This window comes from Paroedura picta, chromosome 16 (genome assembly GCF_049243985.1).
Source record: "Paroedura picta isolate Pp20150507F chromosome 16, Ppicta_v3.0, whole genome shotgun sequence".
Taxonomy (NCBI): Eukaryota; Metazoa; Chordata; class Lepidosauria; order Squamata; family Gekkonidae; genus Paroedura; species Paroedura picta.
The window spans coordinates 14,071,841-14,090,118 of NC_135384.1; the positions used below are offsets into that span (position 1 = coordinate 14,071,841).

At 40.8% G+C, this 18,278-nt stretch overlaps 1 protein-coding gene across 1 annotated transcript; it reads right to left on the reverse strand.

Annotated features, from left to right (window-relative positions):
- Positions 1–4,330: 4,330 nt before the first annotated feature.
- On the reverse strand, positions 4,331–13,779 carry LOC143825397 (vomeronasal type-2 receptor 26-like). The gene is made up of 6 exons (XM_077313426.1): positions 13,538–13,779; positions 12,434–12,725; positions 11,517–12,350; positions 6,606–6,833; positions 6,139–6,265; positions 4,331–5,232 (listed from the first exon to the last, which is right to left on the reverse strand). The coding sequence occupies exons 1-6, from the start codon at positions 13,777–13,779 to the stop codon at positions 4,331–4,333; spliced, it is 2,625 nt and encodes an 874-aa protein (XP_077169541.1).
- Between the last annotated feature and the right edge of the window lie 4,499 nt (positions 13,780–18,278).

The following is an 18,278-nucleotide window of genomic DNA, read 5'->3' on the forward strand; positions in this document are numbered from 1 at the left end:
GGATTATGTTACTACTCCAAGACAATATTCCAGTGTATTGTGGTAGAAAAGATCCTGGTGGGGTGGTGGTGGAGTGAAACACACTTTTGCATGAGCCAGAACATTTCCTTGCAGTACATTCATTCTTCCCCATTTTCACATTGAATACCTCAGTAATTCTTTTGCTTTATTAAGCTGTAATGTTTATTTTCATTTCAGAAAAATGTAGCAAAGCATATAATTCTATGATATTAGAAAACTAATACAAACTTTCCCCAATTTTAAACTGAAACCTTATCATGTTAGTAATGGCTGACATTGTCTGCATGCTTCCCACCTCCAGGTTTTAAGGACCCATGAAGCTAGTGCTTTTTGGTCAGGCCAACCTATTCATAATTCTGACACTTTGCTGCAAAAAATATCATGGAGTTTTTTCCCCCCTTCAGCTCTTGATTTTTAAAAAATCATGCCAGTGTCAGCATTACCAGATTTCTGAAGTTGTTTTTCATGACAGGTTTTTCCCTCTGTTTGTTAAGTAGGTGGTAAATGACAAGAAATTGGTAGGAAATAATCTCCTATTTGGAAAAGCTCCTAGAGTCACTTTGCATTCTGAAACACACACATATACATATCAATCTAATCCTCAACTATAACCCCATCTGTGGATACTTAAATCATGGATTGAGGCTACATCGATGAAATGAGTTTTTTATTCAATGTGAAATGAATGCCTGGTTTGCATTGAAAAATAATTTATTTAATCATTCCAAAATACAGTTGCTTTTTCCTATTACTTTGATGCAATGCACTGTCTTCAGCTGAGAGAGGCTGCTTCAGCAGGCCCCCTCCTCAGAAATGCATTTGTACACATTGCAGGGATCCAGTTGACTCAATTGCCTCTATGTTTTGTTACAACCCCCATTCTATTTTTGTAAATAATGTATTACTACCTGGACTGGTAAAAGGTAAGAGCCTTTTGTGGTGCAGAGTGGTAAGGCAGCAGACATGCAGTCTGAAAGCTCTACCCATGAGGCTGGGAGTTCGATCCCAGCAGCCGGCTCAAGGTTGACTCAGTCTTCCATCCTTCCAAGGTTGGTAAAATGAGTACCCAGTTTGCTGGGGGGTAAACGGCAATGACTGGGGAAGGCACTGGCAAACCACCCCGTATTGAGTCTGCCATGAAAACGCTAGAGGGCATTACCCCAAGGGTCAGACATGACCTGGTGCTTGCACAGGGGATACCTTTAACTTTACCTGGACTGGTTGCTTACATAATATCCACTCTCATCAGTAGGATGGCAAGACTGTGTCCTGGCTATTCGAGGAGATAAATTGATTTATTACTGCCACCATCTTAAGTTTAATAATTTTAACAATGTAATCAGGGTATTCTAGGGGGGTTATTGTATTTTTACTCTTCTATTGTGTAAACCGCCGTGAGCCCGAACGGGAATGGCGGTATATACATTCAAGTAATAAATAAATTCATTAAATATTATAGAACAATAGAACAAAGAATATATTAGATTACTGTTGTAGTGGAGGTTGGGGGAAGACATTTGTTATCCTCCTCTTTTATGTTGCCATACACATGCAGAAGTATGATTTCCAATTAAGAAATACTAGAGACTTCTGGGCAGAGATAACAGGTTCCATTTGCCCACCTAATTCAATCTACTCTTCATCCATTACAGCATCTGATTGGATGGGACATTTTTCAAATCTTTTTTTCAGAACTGGTTCTAGCAGAGGCCTTCCAGGATTCTCAGATTCTGTCTAATGTACCCATCTGGCCTCCTGTTTCTCAAGAAGAGATCTTCAAACTCATAGTTTCAATGAAATCAGACAAAGCACTGGGCCCTGATGCCATTCCTACTGACCTAATTAAAAACAACACAGATTGGTGGTCTGAACCACTAGCTCATCTACTCTCCTTAATTGATAAATTTAGGGTCCTACCCAATTCATGTCTGAACTCCATTATAGTCCCAAATTTTTAAAAAGGAGTGCCAATATTCTTAGCAATTATCAACCCATAAATTTATTATCTGTCCTGGACATTTATTATCTGATGGATATGCACCTAGGTTAAATGACCATTCCATTCCTCTCTTGCTATATACAAATGGTGCAGTTCTTCTTTCCATCTCTAAGATTGGGCTCAAGCATCTACTCTCAGCCATTTCATCCTTTTGCTCTCAAAGCAGCCTGTTTATCAAACTTGAAAAATCTAAGATTATGATCTTCTCTAAGGACTGGAAATGCAGCTGATCAAAAGTGGACAGAAATTCTGTGAAGCAAGTTAAATGTTTCCATTATTTGGGAGTTCATTTCCACTACAAACTCAATTGGTGCTTTCATCAGAAAGTGGCACTCACTGCAGCAAAGAACTAGTTAAATCAGGTTTCATGTTTTCACTTTCATACTGGGAACCAATTTGTGCCAGCAGGGATCCAGATTTTTCAGTTGAAGGTTGTTAATCAACTCTGGATTGAGGCATGAATGCTGAAGTGGATCGTATAGCCGCAGGTTTTTTTTCATCATATTTTGGGTCTTCCAAACATGATTAGTCTTTCCACCCTGAGTGTCAGTTAGCTGTCATCTAGCGCATGGATATCTACTATCAAATTTTTGATAAAATGGCATTATCGCTCCAGTCCTAATAATCTCTTGTATGATCTGCCAAGTGACCCCTTTGTTTCTAATTGGTACTGGCAGATCCAACATGAAATACACACTATGGGTATTAACTTAGAATCTTTGGTTAATTATGGGGAGTCTCAATTATTCGGCATTATTAGACAGAGAATCTGTGATACTGAGAGACAAACCATTGAAGCAGGAATCAATTGGACTTGTTCCCCCTGCTTCTTCAGCCTGACTTCTACTGCAGATCATGGAGTAGGACTATTTGCAAAGTCTTATTACCCGCTCCACCATCATGCTTTTATACTCACTAGATTAAACATCTCCCCCTCAGCTATTCTCTCAGGTAGATATAGTAATGTACCAATGAGGAAAAGATTATGCAAATGTTGTCAACTAGACCCTGACTCAGTGTAAAACATTCTTCTTTATTGTCCACATTTTATGCTCAGACATTGATTTATTGATCCTATCAGTACAAAAATCTTCTGGTCCCATGGACAGTTTCACACATAGAATCATAGAATCATAGAATCATAGAATCATAGAGTTGGAAGGGACCTCATGGGTCATCTAGGCCAATCCACTGCACTATGCAGAACTGTCACATCCCTATCACTCATCTGCTATAATCTGCCACCCCCTTGAGCCTTCACAGAATCAGCCTCTCCATCACATGGCTATCTAGCCTCTGTTTAAAAATTTCCAAAGATGGAGAACCCACCACCTCCTGAGGAAGCCTGATCCACTGAGAAACCGCTCTAACTGCCAGGAACTTCTTCCTGATGTTTAGACGAATTTCTTTTGAATTAATTTCATCCCATTGGTTCTGGGGCAAGAGAAAACAAATTTGCTCCATCCTCTATATGGCACCCTTTTAAATACTTGAAGATGGTTATCAAATCTCCTCATAGTTGTCTCCTTTCTAGGCTAAACAGACCAAGCTCCCCCAACCTTTCCTCATACGTCTTGGTCTCCAAACCCCTCATCATCTTTGTTGCCCTCCTCTGGACACGCTCCAGTTTGTCTGTATCCCTCTTCAAATGGGGTGCCCAAAACTGAACACAGAACTCCAAGTGAGACCGAATCAGAGCAGAGTACAGTGGTACCATCACCTCCTATGATGGTACTCAATATTCACTAGCTGAGAAATCCCCAGAAATAACCGAATCCGTGGCCGAATACTTGGAGATAGTGATACAAAGGGACAAACGGCTAGACTAGAAATAATTCTAGTTCATGAGCATATACAAAATATTGTTTACTGAGCATTATGGAGAAGTGAATTATTGTATCATGTCCTATTATTTATTTCATTTATTTGTTTTAGCTATAATTATGTAATTATTATTAATTACTGTTAACTATGAATTAATCCATAATTAGTTTTATTTAGATGATGACATTTAATGATTTTGAATTTGAATTTGAATATGATTTCCTAACTTTTTTCACAAATAAGTCTGAAATAGTGTTACCATCCTCCAGGTGAGGGGTGGAGATCTCCCTGGGTGTTGATTGTTCTCCAGATTACACAGATCAAATTCCCTGAAGGAACTAACAAAATGGCAGCATTGGAGAGTGGAATCTCACTAAGGTCATCTTTCTCTGTATTGTTCTCAGGTACAACACACAAATGGCCAGCAGTTTTATGACCCAGAATTGTCAACCCTGTTCTGAAAATAAAAATAATCCCATACTTTGGTTAACTTTTCCTTCTTATTAATTGATCCCTGTTATTCAGCTCAGGCCTCAGAACAATGATGTAGCATTTAGGGCAAAAGATACAACCTAGTAAGCCAGCACTGGAGGCCAAGATGGAAAAGATCTCCACAGCCACCATAGACTTCCCTTTGGTGCTCAGGTAGGTTGGAAGAAAGGACAACCAAACACTGCAAAAGACTAACATGCTGAAGGTGAGGAACTTGGCTTCATTGAAACTGTCTGGTAACTTCCTAGCAAAGAAAGCCACAGCGAAGCTGGCAGTGGCCAGGAAGCCCATATAGCCCAAGACACAGTAAAACATGGCCACAGAGCCCTCATTACACTGCAGGATGATTTCTGCTGTGATTGAATGCATGTCCATATCAGGGAAGGGAGGGGAAGTACTCAGCCAAAGAGTACAAATGCCTGCTTGGATAGAGGAGCAGAAAAGGACCACGGAAGTTGCCATTCTCTTCCCAAACCATTTCCTCATCCTAGAATCTGGTTTAGTAGCCATGAAGGCTAAAACAACAGTGATGGTTTTGGCCAACACACTGGAAATGGCCACAGAAAAGACAATGCTGAAAATAGTTTGTCGGAGAAGGCAGGTCACTTGGAAAGGTCTTCCAATGAAGAGCAAGGAGCAGAGGAAGCAGAGAAGAAGGGAGATCAGGAGAATGTAGGTGAGGCTCCGGTTGTTGGCTTTGACGATGGGAGTCTCCTGGTGCTTTATGAAAATCCCAAGAACCAAAGTTGTGATTAGAGAGAAAGAAATAGCCAACATGGCTAAGGCCATTCCTAATATTTCTTTGTAATTGAGGAAAATGAGGACCTTGGGAATGCATTGATCTTGGTTAATATTGGGATACTGATCTTGTGGACATTTCACACAGGCATCCGTATCTGGGAAAAAAGCAGTTGTAATTTAATATCTGTGGATATTGAAAGTTAAATTTCTGTTGGATCCAATATGTATGTTATTAATTATGTTACCAGATAATGTTAAAATGTATGAAGAACTTGTAAAATATATGGTAACAGCTGCTAGGAACCTCTGTGCATGAAGATGGAAAAAAATATTAATCACCAGACATTATGGACTGGTTAAACAAACTGACAGAATACAGGACAATGGTGCCCCCACCTTTTTTCCCTTCAGAATAACCTGAAATGTATAGAGAAGTTGCAAAGTGGAATTACAACATTGTCCTTTTAGGGCATTTTCTGATGTCCCCTAGGAAGCTTTTGCCACTTAATTGCTCATTTTTAATAGGAGATATCTCTTAATGGGGGGTGGGGGAGAAGAATTGCCAGATTCCAGACAGGTTATTTCTAACTTGGACTGAGCTTTGAAATCTCATATTTTGAAAACAAAAGCCAATTGAGTTCTTTGGTATGGATTGCAGGTACAGTTCAGTGTTACCACCAGTGTTACCAGGGTGAATCATGTCCACTGATGCATCTTTGTAGACATGTATGAGGTGTCTTGAAGGGCATCCAAATGTAGTGCAAGGAACAGGAGCAAGGGATGGAGGTTACAGACATCTGAGGGATGCTATGTTGGAATCACATTAATCAAGAAAGGTAGAGTAATTTGGGGAAGAAGGAAAGAAACATTTTGTGTAGATTATGTTTTTCTCCCCAAGATTATTTCTGAATTCAAGATATGGCTGAATAATTGTATTATTCAAGAAGGGGAAACAGTGAGGGGTTTGTGTTCCTATCTCCTCAACATCACAAACTGTGGATCCTATCATTATATCAGTTTATATTCTTATGGATGCTCTCTCTCTATATTGCTTGTCCTACCTTCATCCTGAGAAATTGTTCCTTCTGGACATGGAGCACAATCATAGCAACAGAAGTCCTGCCCTTCCTTCTTTTTCCTGCTGTAGCCTGGATGACAATGTTCATTGCAGACCGAAAGGGGCAACACCTGGCCAGGAGCAAAATGGACAATTAGTACGAAGTACATATTCACTGAGAACATATGCTATTTCGGTAGCTTTTGGATAAGGAAAATGGCAATAGGATTCTCCTTCAATGAAGCACTTTATAAAGCACATTCCTGCTTGACAATTCTAGCCTTTCATGTGGTCAAAGGGCATTCTTTTTGCCTTTTTCATCACCAGAAAACAGACTGGTTGAATCCATCCCATGAGGTCAAATATTCTTAAGATCTCTTTCCATATAAAAAGAGAGGCAGAGCTCTAAAACAGAGGGCAGCTGAATTTTATTACTTTTTATGCTCTTTAAAAGTTGATTGTAAGTCTCACCTGGTTAAAAGTTCTGTGCCATGTTATTTGATCCTCATTCAGGGTCAGCTCATTGCCTGGAGGAGCCTGAGGATCCAGCCTTCCCACTTTCACTCTTGCAAAAGAGCCATTTTGGAATGTTACCCAGTTTGTAACATCAAAACCAACTTTCAGTTCTCCATTTTCATCAAAACATATAGTGTCTCCAGCACTGTTGTTGAACTGGATGCTTCTGAGAAAGCGATGGAGCTAATAGAGAGAAAAGGTAAGGGGAAAAAAATACTCAAATGCTAAAATCCTTACGATGATCATTGATCTCTTAACTAAACCATGTAAAGTTTACATGATCACATTTGTTGGGGAGGGGTTAAGGTCATTGAATGTCATGTCAAAAAATGACTTCATCTAACCAGAGAATATAGTTGAGAGATTCTTTGATGATCAGGCAAACAGGGGGTTTAGTATTCAACCTGTTTTGCTTTGGATAAGACCCCTTCTACAAAGGATAAATGTCTTACCTTGGATGTGTTGACAAACTGAAGCATAGAACTTTGTATTTCATCCGTCCTTTCAACACTATTGGCCTATCTGCCAGTTTGATCCTGCTTTTAGAGGCATTGTATAGTTATGACTTTAGATGCTAAAGCTGCTTCCAGGTTGGTCAGATAAAATGAATAATATGTGGATCTCCATTTGGAGGACTCTCAGGCCCATTCTGCACAAGGTTCAATGTGGCAAATTGGTTTCAGAAAGAAAAAATTGAATTTTAAATAGTGGAATTCGGCGTAACGCATTCCTGCCTTTGTAGTGGAATCCAGTTGCGTTTCAATCGTATCCCACAGGTTTCCGGTCTCGGCAAAAATCGCTAAAAGGGAAGCAATTTTTTCCGTGCTTTGTCCCGCCCCTGGCCATTAATCAAGCGAGCAGCCAATGGGCGGTTGTTACCATGCTCCGGAAAAGCCCCTTTGCTTTTAAGAACAGTTAAAAAAAAGAAAAACACACGTTGCAACGAATATGCCTTGCTTCCTTGCTTCCTCCTAATGTAGAGATCCATCTAGCTGGCAGCTGGCATGTGAGCTGCCGATTCATCGTTGCCATGCTACCCCGAGTGAAAAAAAAATCCCCCCCCCATGCACAGGCACAATTTTCAGCCGAAAATAAAGGGAACTTGCAAACGGGGCTGTGTTGTGCTTGATGACTTGAGGCGAGCTTTAAAGCAGCTCTGTGGAGGGACTGCAGCTGGAGAAGCCTCGCTGGGTAAATGAAGGCTCGCCGGTTCGTTGCTTTCCACTCGCTCCGAGAAAAAAAATGGCGTTCGCTTCGCTGGAAGTTCAGAGGAGAGAGCCAGGGGGAGGGACTTTGCTGAAACCGCAATGATGTTTACGCACAGGTCTTTTTTGCTAGTATTGCAGATTGCTTGCAAGAGAATAGCACTTTTTGGAGGGTGAATCCACTTTTCCCGATTTCCCTAGAAGCGTTTCAATGAATCGCTTTTAGCGGGACTATTTCAGGAGTGTGACAGATTGTGTACGATGTCGCAAATAACTGCATATTAGTAGCGATTACAATTTGCCACACTCCTGCAACATTGAACTTGTGCGGAATGGACCTCAGAAATTACTCCTGCACCATAAAAGCTTGTAGTACACCAGTATTAGATAACAGGGATCTACACTAGCTATGAATTTGGTTGAAACAGATTGAAATATGTAGCATGTTTGTACCTATAAAGATCCCTATGAACTAAGACCTAAAAGAAAGTCTACCCAATAAATAAACTTGTTCCCCAGTCAGTATAATCCTCAGAGAACACAACCTGTGAGCCCCCCACTGATGGTTTGAAGGGGGAATAATTTAGATATTGGTCCTTTTCTCCTTCTGTAGCATCAGGCTCCTAGACTCCAGTCTAAGAGAACTTTGTTTGGAACCATATTTAAAATCACTGAGAAAGTAAAGACCATTTTGTCAGTGTCTCAGGTCTAACATTTCATTGATGTCTTACTTTTATTTATTTCATTTTCTTTTGTGCTGCTATGTATAAAAATGTTCTTCAAATTTAATATTAATGTCTCAGGGTACTATATATTACCATCAAATGTTTCTGCTACTTTTAACAGCTTGAGTATGCTGATTGATATCTCTGGTTTCTTGGTTTTATCTGTATATTGACTTTGGAGCTGTTTCATTGCTCTTGATTATTTTTGTATGTTAGGTACACAGAGGTCTTATTGGGCATGTGTCTTAAGGTGAAGATATGCAATATGAGTATCAAAACTGATATTCAAAAAGAAACAGATCATTGCCCGAGAAGGCGGAGCCATGGCACTTGGATAGCTCGAATACTTCGAGCTCCTGTTCCACTGAGGGTCAATCGCTGCTGTGATTGACAGAATTGGGTTTTGGGTACGCTAAGCCACCCATAAATCTTCTCAGGAATTCCTTGTGAATCTCTGGGGCCTCTCTGTTCCGCAGGAAAATTAATCTCCCACTGGAACGTAAGCTCAGTGTGCACAGGGTCCAGCAAGCGCCGTCCGCCATCTTAAAATCTTTTTTCCTTTTCCTCCTTTTTCAACTCTGCAATCTACAAAGCTTATTTTAATCTACAAAGCTAATTGGATACCTCCCAGCAAGACCTTCGACTCACCACAACTCCGGAGTGAAAACATCTGGCAGACATCAGATCGAGCCTACAAACAGTGAGTGGGGTTTCCCCCGGCACCCTCTTCCCTGGAATGAACTCTCGGTGTGGAGAGTTGCTTTCGCTAATCCAAACAAGCCAGAGTGACAGGAAGACTATTTATTACCACTGAGGGGGTGAAACTGCCAAATTCCAAGATATTGAGTCATTAATCAACGCAGAGATGCAAGTGCTTTCCCGCTTCTCCGTCTTTACTTTTCCCCCCGTTTCTGGCTCTGCTTGATGCCACCTCATTATGAGGTAGGCTAATTTTCTTTTCTAAGCAGAAGAAGGACTTAAATTAACTCAAACTAATAAGTAACAGCTCTTATTGCATCTGTTTTTGTCTTCGAAGATAAGAGAGATTAGAGCCGTGGAATCTCGCGAGAAATAAGCTTTAGAGACATTCCTTTAATTCAAAACAGACTGTTGCTTTCGTTAGGACTCTGTAGGACCTCTACTGGTTATTTGCAAAATTGCAAATATATTTTGGAAACAACATATGCATAATTGATTAAGTCTAACAAAATTTCAAACCTGGAACATGTTTTCGTTTAAAAAATTTGCATATCTTCTAGAGAAACAAACACAAGACCTGAAAGAATCTATAAATGGCTCACTTAAAAATATGCTCATGGAGTTTAAAGGCATTAAGGAAGAAGTCTCTAACAGGAATGATGAACCAATAGTAGTGGCTGATGATAGCTCTAAACAAGGTGGAAAATTACCAGCAGAAGAGGAATCTGAAATTATGGAGATGGAAAAGGGGATGTCAGAGTCTTGCAGCTCAGATAAGGACACCCTACCTGAGAAGATATATAGCCACTCCAAAGCAACAATACACAAGAATCAATTAAAAGACATATGGATCTGCGGTGAAAGCAATCGATTGAAAGGAGCTTCATGGAAAAACATCTGTACTGATATTGGAGTCCAGGAGGTACAACTGCTTCAAGATTTATCGATGTATACTCCGAGGGAAAGACTACAACTGTACTTTCCCAGCCAAAGACCAATAGGACAGAACATTAGTCAACGGGAGCCGCAAGACGTAATAAGCCTCGAAATGAGACCCCCTTAAGAAGCTTGGGGAATGGAAATGTAACACAGTGGTTGAAATTCTTTTCCTCTTTTACCTCCTTTATGTAGCCATATAGGCAATATAACTAGTTAAGAAGTTAATCTGGGGTCTAAGATCTTTTAAGTAAGCTGAATTTGTATTATTAAACCTAATTTCGCAGTGTCTACCAGCCCAAAATTAAAGCATAACTAAAAGGAGACACCTAATGGAATGGGCTTACATTATAGTGTGGGGTTTCAGATTTCCTATGATAGCTGAATTTGAATTATCTAACATATCTCTGTAGTGACTTTCAGCCTAAATTTAAAGCATAACTAAAAGGAGGTTTCTAACTGAGGAGGTGTAAATATAACTAACGAAAAATTTATTCTACTAATTAATGAAGACTCCATTTTATTATTTCTGGTATTAACAATGTACACTTATATATATTTGTTTCTCTTCTTTCTGTACAACTAAGCAGGCTTATTTTTTTTTCCTTTTTCCCTTTCTCTAGTGGAAATGTGGAGGGCTCTAGGACTACGTTAAGTATAAACTATTTATGATTGTTAAAAATATCAGAAACTATGCAAACAAATGTTGAAATGATGGTAACAAAGTAGACTTCTCTTTTTAAATGTGGTGTAAATGTGAAAAAGTCTATAAAAAGTCTATAAGCTTTGGGTAAAAGTCCATAATATTGTAGCCAGTCTTATAATCTTAAATGGAGAGAAGAGGGTTTTTAAGATTGAAACGGGGAACCAAAATGTTTTTCCACAGTGCTTCCTAACCCACATACAGAGCTTCTTCTTCTATGCGACGACGGCAGCAAAACTAGAATTGGCCAAGAAATGGAAAACGCAAGAACTACCCTCGACAGAAGACTGGGTGAATAAACTAGCTGATCTTGCCAAGATAGCCAAACTGACACTAATAGTTAACGGAAGAATAGAAGAGGCCTTTCAAGAACAATGGGGCCCTTACCTGAACTATTTACAAAAGGGATTAAAATGGGGAACCAAGTGTATCAAATGAAGAGCATAGCTCTCCTTTTCTGTATTAACAATGTAGATTGCATGTATCTCACTGTCTTCAACTCTGGAAAATAAAATAAAAACTTTCTATAAAAAAAAAAAAGAAACAGATCATTCAAGCATGCACTGAAAATTGGAGGATACTATTGAGATTCAGTTACCTCTGAACTCCTGAATTCTTCTCTTGTCCTGTGTTTAGATCTGAGCAAATGAAATGAATGCAAAGCATGTGCCACTGCATAAACAGCATTGTAGATGTTGTAGCTGTGCCCAGTCATACTCATTTCAAACATATTGGATGGAATAGTATCCAACTTCTCTTCTCCAGAGCACATTGTATTGCTGTCCCCATGATTAGTGGGATTTCTGAGTGAACAGGCGAATGCCTGCTCCCAGAAGCTCTCAATAAACCCATCTCCTTTGGTCCAGGAAGGGCTTATAGACTGCAAGAAAATTTGGAATCCTGGTGGCTGATTGGAATGAACTGCAAAGGACAGAGCACCATGAAAGGTTTCTATATCCCAAGCCCTTTCAGCAGATATTGAAGCAAAGTCCCAGTGGCATGTAATAATCCACACTTTGTGGAGGGGAGGAAATGAAATGAAGGGACCTAAAAACAGCAACATTCTCAAACTCATCGTGGCTGCATTCTCTCCATATACAAAACATACATTGGCTTTGCTTTCAGTGTAAATGTTAAAATTCTTCTGTTGTCCTAAAACCACATCCAGAATGTCATCAAAGTAAGCCTGCTGCGGTAATCTCACCGTGAAGTTCAAACAGATACCCTTCTCAGCAAGCATTGGCATTATGAGCTGCAAGAACCTGTCCCCATTGTTGTCATCTGCAACCAAGATCAGGATCCAGGTCCATCTGAAGTGATGAAATAAACGGATAATTCCCATATATTGAGTGGCTTCATTGGGGACCATTTGATACATGGTAGCAAGTGGCAATCTGTTACCCTGTACTGGATAAAACGATCCATAAGTGAGCTGGAAAAAAAGGATAATTTTTGAAAGAGAATGAAACGGACCATCCAGTCATGTCTGAAAGGAGTCATATTTCCAGAGCCTACCTGTGGCATCTTGTAAATGGAAGCGGTGTTGGCAATATGGGCAGAGGTTTCTGAACTCAGTCCCCCAATGACTGCAACAAGGTTGCTCAGTGTACCACACTTGAAATTCGGGACAAAATTGTCCTGTGAAGAAAGCAAGCTCAAGGTAGCTTTAGTGGTCATCCTGGCATCAAAGTAGCTGTTGAGGATTTGGAAGCCCAAACTAATGTTGGGTAAGATGTGGGGATTGCCATTGATCTCTTTGACAGCAAAAGCCAAGGCCAAGTTGTGCTGGTAGTTTTTTGGCACCGAACTATAATGAGAGTTAAAGGCTACCTTTGATAAACCAATACTTCATATTTCCCCATTCCTACATGGAGTGCCAAGGAGCCTCTTGTGGCGCAGGGTGGTAAGGCAGCAGAAATGCTGTCTGAAGCTGTCTGCCCATGAGGCTGGGAGTTCGATCCTAGCAGCCGGCTCAAGATTGACTCAGCCTTCCATCCTACTGAGGTCGGTAAAATGAGTACCCAGCTTGCTGGGGGGTAAACAGTAATGACTGGGGAAGGCACTGGAAAACCACCCCCTATTGAGTCTGCCATGAAAACACTAGAGGGTGTCACCCCAAGGGTCAGGCATGACCTGGTGCTTGCACAGGGGATACCTTTACCTTTACATGGAGTGCCAAATGTGACCTCCGCTGTCAATTCCTTTTTTTCCAATTTATTTATTAATTTATGTTTGGATTTATTTCCCACCATTCTTGGCCAAGGTTGGCTCATGGAAGGTTACAATCAATTTTAAGTCTGCCTTCCCCTGTTGCTGCAAAGATTGCTCATCCCAATCACTTAGAAAAAAATAAGCTCAAATTGTAGCCCATGAACATCTGGAGAACCACAGGTTGACTACCCCTGCCCTAGACTATACCAAATGCACAACCATTACAATGAACATGTAGAAGTGGCTGAGGTGATGGCATCCTCTGCCCCAATAGTCATTAATGAGACTTTGGCATTTTTTGAAAATATACCATCATTTGTAAATGTTCCCTTTTATATAAATATTACATAGATTGACGTTTAAACTAGATAAATAGAAAAGCGGAAAGAATATGAATGAACATCTTACATGGGCTCAGAAACAAATAACTGCAGTGGCTGCTCTTCATATGAAGGAGTTTTTGATAGATAGAATACTTGGGAAACAATCTCACCCACAATCAGGTGACCAGGCTTAGAAAACACATGAGGAATAGGAAGAAGGTCAGTAGCTGTGGTGCATTGAATGGGATGCTTCTTGCATAAGGCAGGGCACAGCAATAAAAGCAGCAGCAGCAGCAACATCTCCCTCATGAACCAATTTTCCTCCATCCATTCAAAGATATTTGGCACCGGGTGCTGTAAATTCAATATTAGTTTTGTTTTGATTTTCCTGGATCAGCCGATGAATCTGTGGATGAAATTGAGCCAATGTTAGCCTCTCAGGGAATGTTGTAACCAAAACCTATGCCTGGATGTGAAAAGGTAGGAATGAAATCTTAAATCAATTTCCTTTTAATAATGTAAATCAGAAAACAAACCTTTGATGGTCTAAGTTGCAATATGCTGACCAATGTCACAATGATGCAATGAGCCACCCCCCAAATAATCCTTGTAAGGGACACCATAGTAGAACAAGATGAAACTTTTAGTCTACTTATCCTCCCCTGCAAATTAAGTGAGCATGAGAAGCTAAGGAGGAATTGAGCAGGGACTAGGGGCGGAACTGGGGCTGGATCCAGCTAAAGTTTTCATTCCCTTTCACCAAAATTCATACATGCTACAACCCCCTTGACAGATGGCTCCATGAAGGCCTGAGATGTAGTCAAGGAAAATGTAAAATAAGGCTAAAGGTGCCTGTAAAGAAAAAGTATGTTTTATTATTCAGCCGTGTGTTTTGTCCACCAGCCTCTTAAGGGGAATTTGTTAGTCTTTCTGCTTTTCTTCAACAAGAATACATTCTTAATTTCAATTTTCCTTCTTAACTTAAATTTACTTTAAGTCTTGCAATTTATAATTTCATGTAAGTCTTTCAATGTCCCTTCAAGAAGAGTACAAGAAGGGATTTTTGAAAAGTTGAGTAAGAAAATATAATTTTAATGTATCTGCACCAATGGTCTTGCCCTTCTTTTTTACCTCTTAAGGACTGGTATAACCATTTCATTTTCTCTTTGGTCCAAGAAGATGCCAGTTTGGTGTTGTGGTTAGGAGTGCGGACTTCTAATCTGGCATGCCAGGTTCGATTCCGCGCTCCCCCACATGCAGCCAGCTGAGTGACCTTGGGCTCGCCACGGCACTGATAAAACTGTTCTGACCGAGTAGGAATATCTGGGCTCTCTCAGCCTCGCCCACCTCACAGGGTGGGGAGAGGAAAGGGAAGGTGGCTGTAAGCCACTTTGAGCCTGCTTCGGGTAGAGAAAAGTGGCATATAAGAACCAACCCTTCTTCTTCTTGTCACTAGCAGATCCAACTTATATTAGGATCCAGTTTCTACTCTTCATTTGCATTTCTTTTTGTTAAAATGTATGGAGGAACAAGTGGGGGAATTCATGAATTCAGTGGCCAAATGATGATTTAAAAAGCCTGACAGAGCCCTGACTGTCCCTGCATCCAAGTCCTGCTGATATATGAGGGTTTTATATGCAGTGATGTCCTGGGCCCTGGAAATTTGTTATTGAGCATAAAAAGTGTAATGACTTTGACACTCCCTCCTGATTATGTATTGCTGATTGTGCTGGCCTTGGTCTCAAGTGACAATTGAAATGAGGACAATGTAATTGAATATAGATGCATACAATAATTTCAGGGGATGACAAGGTCAAATATAGATTCTCTAATTGTAACTGTTTTGATTTTTCTGATGGTCCCATATGACCAAAAAAAAAGTCTATGTATGGCTGGTCATTATTCATAAGTAAGGCATGCCATGCTCTAACGTCTGATGATGGTAAGTGGAACTTTTAAGAGGAATATGAAGTCTGCCTTTGCCAGAAGCTAAAAATATTAAATTTAGAATACAAACATTTATTATTTAGTGTACAACAAGAAGATTAAAAGCAACATTAAAATACACAAATCTGAATCTGTACAATATTGCATGTGCAATCTCTGTGGTAGCACAGGGTGTGGCCATAGATAGACCAGAAACATTTGGACCTAAAGGGTCTTCATCAGTGGCCAAATAAATATATGCACACATAATATTACAATGTTACCATAAGATCTGGTTGGTGGCATAAGTAGCACAAAATATGAAGCTCCCAGTAATATATAATAACTAGTATCAAATACCATTTTTAATAAGGAGCAGCAGGCAGGAGTGCTCGTTTTAAGTGGGGTGACCCAGCTGGCAAGCCAGGACATTCAGGCCAATGTGGCTCACCTCCCCTACTTCCCACTGGGCAGGAAGACTGGGATTAGGGTGGCCCAGCCATGGGTGCTGGGCCACCATAGCAAGTAGAGAGCCCTTCAAGACTATACGCGGCTTGGTTTCTGCATACTTGAGGGACTGCCTGTCTCCTTATGCCCCCCCACAGGGCACTTTGCTCTATGGATAAGAATCTGCTGATGATCCCAGGACCCCGGGAGGCATGCCTGGCCTCAACAAGGGCCAGGGCCTTTTTGCTCCTGGCCCCTACCTGGTGGAATGAGCTCCCTGAAGAGCTGTGGGCCCTGTCAGAGATCTCTGAGTTCCGTAGGGCCTACAAAATATAGCTCTTCTGCCAGGCGTTTGTCTGGGGCCGGGTGGTGGCCCGGGGACTAAGATCAGGTCCCTCTCCCCAGAGGGGGAGGCCAGTATTAGACTGGCCTGGTTCCCCAGAATGTTCCACCCTATGCCCAATTATCCATCCGCTCCCTTCTGCTCATCCAGTAGGCCTGTATGGGAATAATTTTTTCTTAATCGTTGTCATTGTGACTGAGATTGTTTTAATGGGGTTTTAATGGGGAATTTTAATGGTTTTAATGTACTGTATTTGTATTGAAATATTGTGAACCGCCGTCAGCCGGTTTCCGAGAGTGGCAGATACAAATAAAATCAATCAATAAATATAATAATAATAATAATAATAATAATAATAATAATAATAATAATAATAATAATAATAATAATAGACATATCTATTAGACACATCTCAACCCCACTTACATTTGGCTTTCACACGTTGCTAGACATGCCAGCTGTGGGGGCAGGTGTTGGCTATCAGAAAGTCCACCAGCAGGGCCAGAACTCCAGAAGCACTTTCCCATTGGTTGGTTTCTGGCACAGGGAATCTGGGGACTTGTAATTCATGTGGCCTTCCCTGTGTGATGCAAGGGCACTTGGTGGCCTTTTAGATTTGGCCTCTATGTGACACAGACTGGTGGACTGGATAGGCCATTGGCCTGATCCAACATGACACTTTTTTGTTCTTCCGGCAGGGGAGTGATTGTCTTATTCTTAATGCTTGGTGCTTTCTCTCTCTCACTCACTCAGTTTCACTCTCTCTCTCTCTCACTCACTGTTCACCTCCCTAGCCACCCTCACCATACAAACCCTGGATCCATTTTCTTCCAAAAGCTCACGGATTTAGGTCAAAAAAAGAAACTCACAATAGAGCTGCAGGAAAGGAACATTTTCCAAGGACATAAATACTAACAAGCAGGCTTGATGAGGACAGTGGGTAGGGGAGAGACAGTAGGCAGTTTAAGTTGGGAATAAGTATAAAGCCTGAGTATAAAGTATAAAGCCTGAGCCTTCGGGGAGGGCGGTATATAAATCTAAATAAATAAATAAATAAATAAATAAATAAATAAATAAATAAATAAATAAATAAATAAATAAATAAATAAATAAATAAATAAAGGCTCCACCCCCCCCTCCCCCGATGGGAAAGCCATCAGTGGACTAAACCACTCATGCCTGAGGGGAAGGAGGAACAAGGTAAATGGCCAGTTCCCAACTACCTAAGGCAGCAGGGGAAATGCCAGAGACCCCTTCTATCCCCTCCTCCATAGTCCCCTGTGGGTCCACAAACCCCCAGTTGGGAAAAACTGACTTATAGAGACTGTATAGATTTTTCTAAGAAACAAGTGAACACAGATGGTTGGACATTTCTTGCCTTTCAGAAGCAACTCTGGACTTCCACGGTGATCTTCCCTTCAAGTATTAACCTGGGTTGCCCCTGCTTAGCTTCTCAGTTAGGATGAGATCAAGCTAGCCTAAGACATCAAGGCCAAGTGCTATCTTGCCTTGCATTTGAAATGAAAATGAACAAAAAATGGCTGAGACCCAAACATCTTGCATGATTTCTTCCTGTACCATCAACCACTCCACTCAAGGAGGAGCCGCAATCCTCAAGCGCTGTTGTCTCTATGAGTATAAGGACACAGAGAGGTACTTTAGAAGATCTTGCTAAAACAGGTCCTTTGAAATGAATGGATATGAATATTGGCTTCATCATTATCCATTGATTCTACAAATTACAAACAAGTACAAGCATTACGAAGAGTCTCTTGTGGCGCAGGGTGGTAAGGCAGCAGAAATGCTGTCTGAAGCTGTCTGCCCATGAGGCTGGGAGTTTGATCCCAGCAGCCGGCTCAAGGTTGACTCAGCGTTCCATCCTTCCGAGGTCAGTAAAATGAGTACCCAGCTTGCTGGGAGTAAATGGTAATGACTGGGGAAGGCACTGGCAAGGTCCTTCCGTATTGAGTCTGCCATGAAAACGCTAGAGGGCGTCACCGCAAGGGTCAAACATGACCCAGTGCTTGGACAGGGGTTACCTTTACCTTTACCTTACAAGCATTACAGTTTATAATTGATAGACTGGGGGGGAAACAAAAATAAAAGCAAA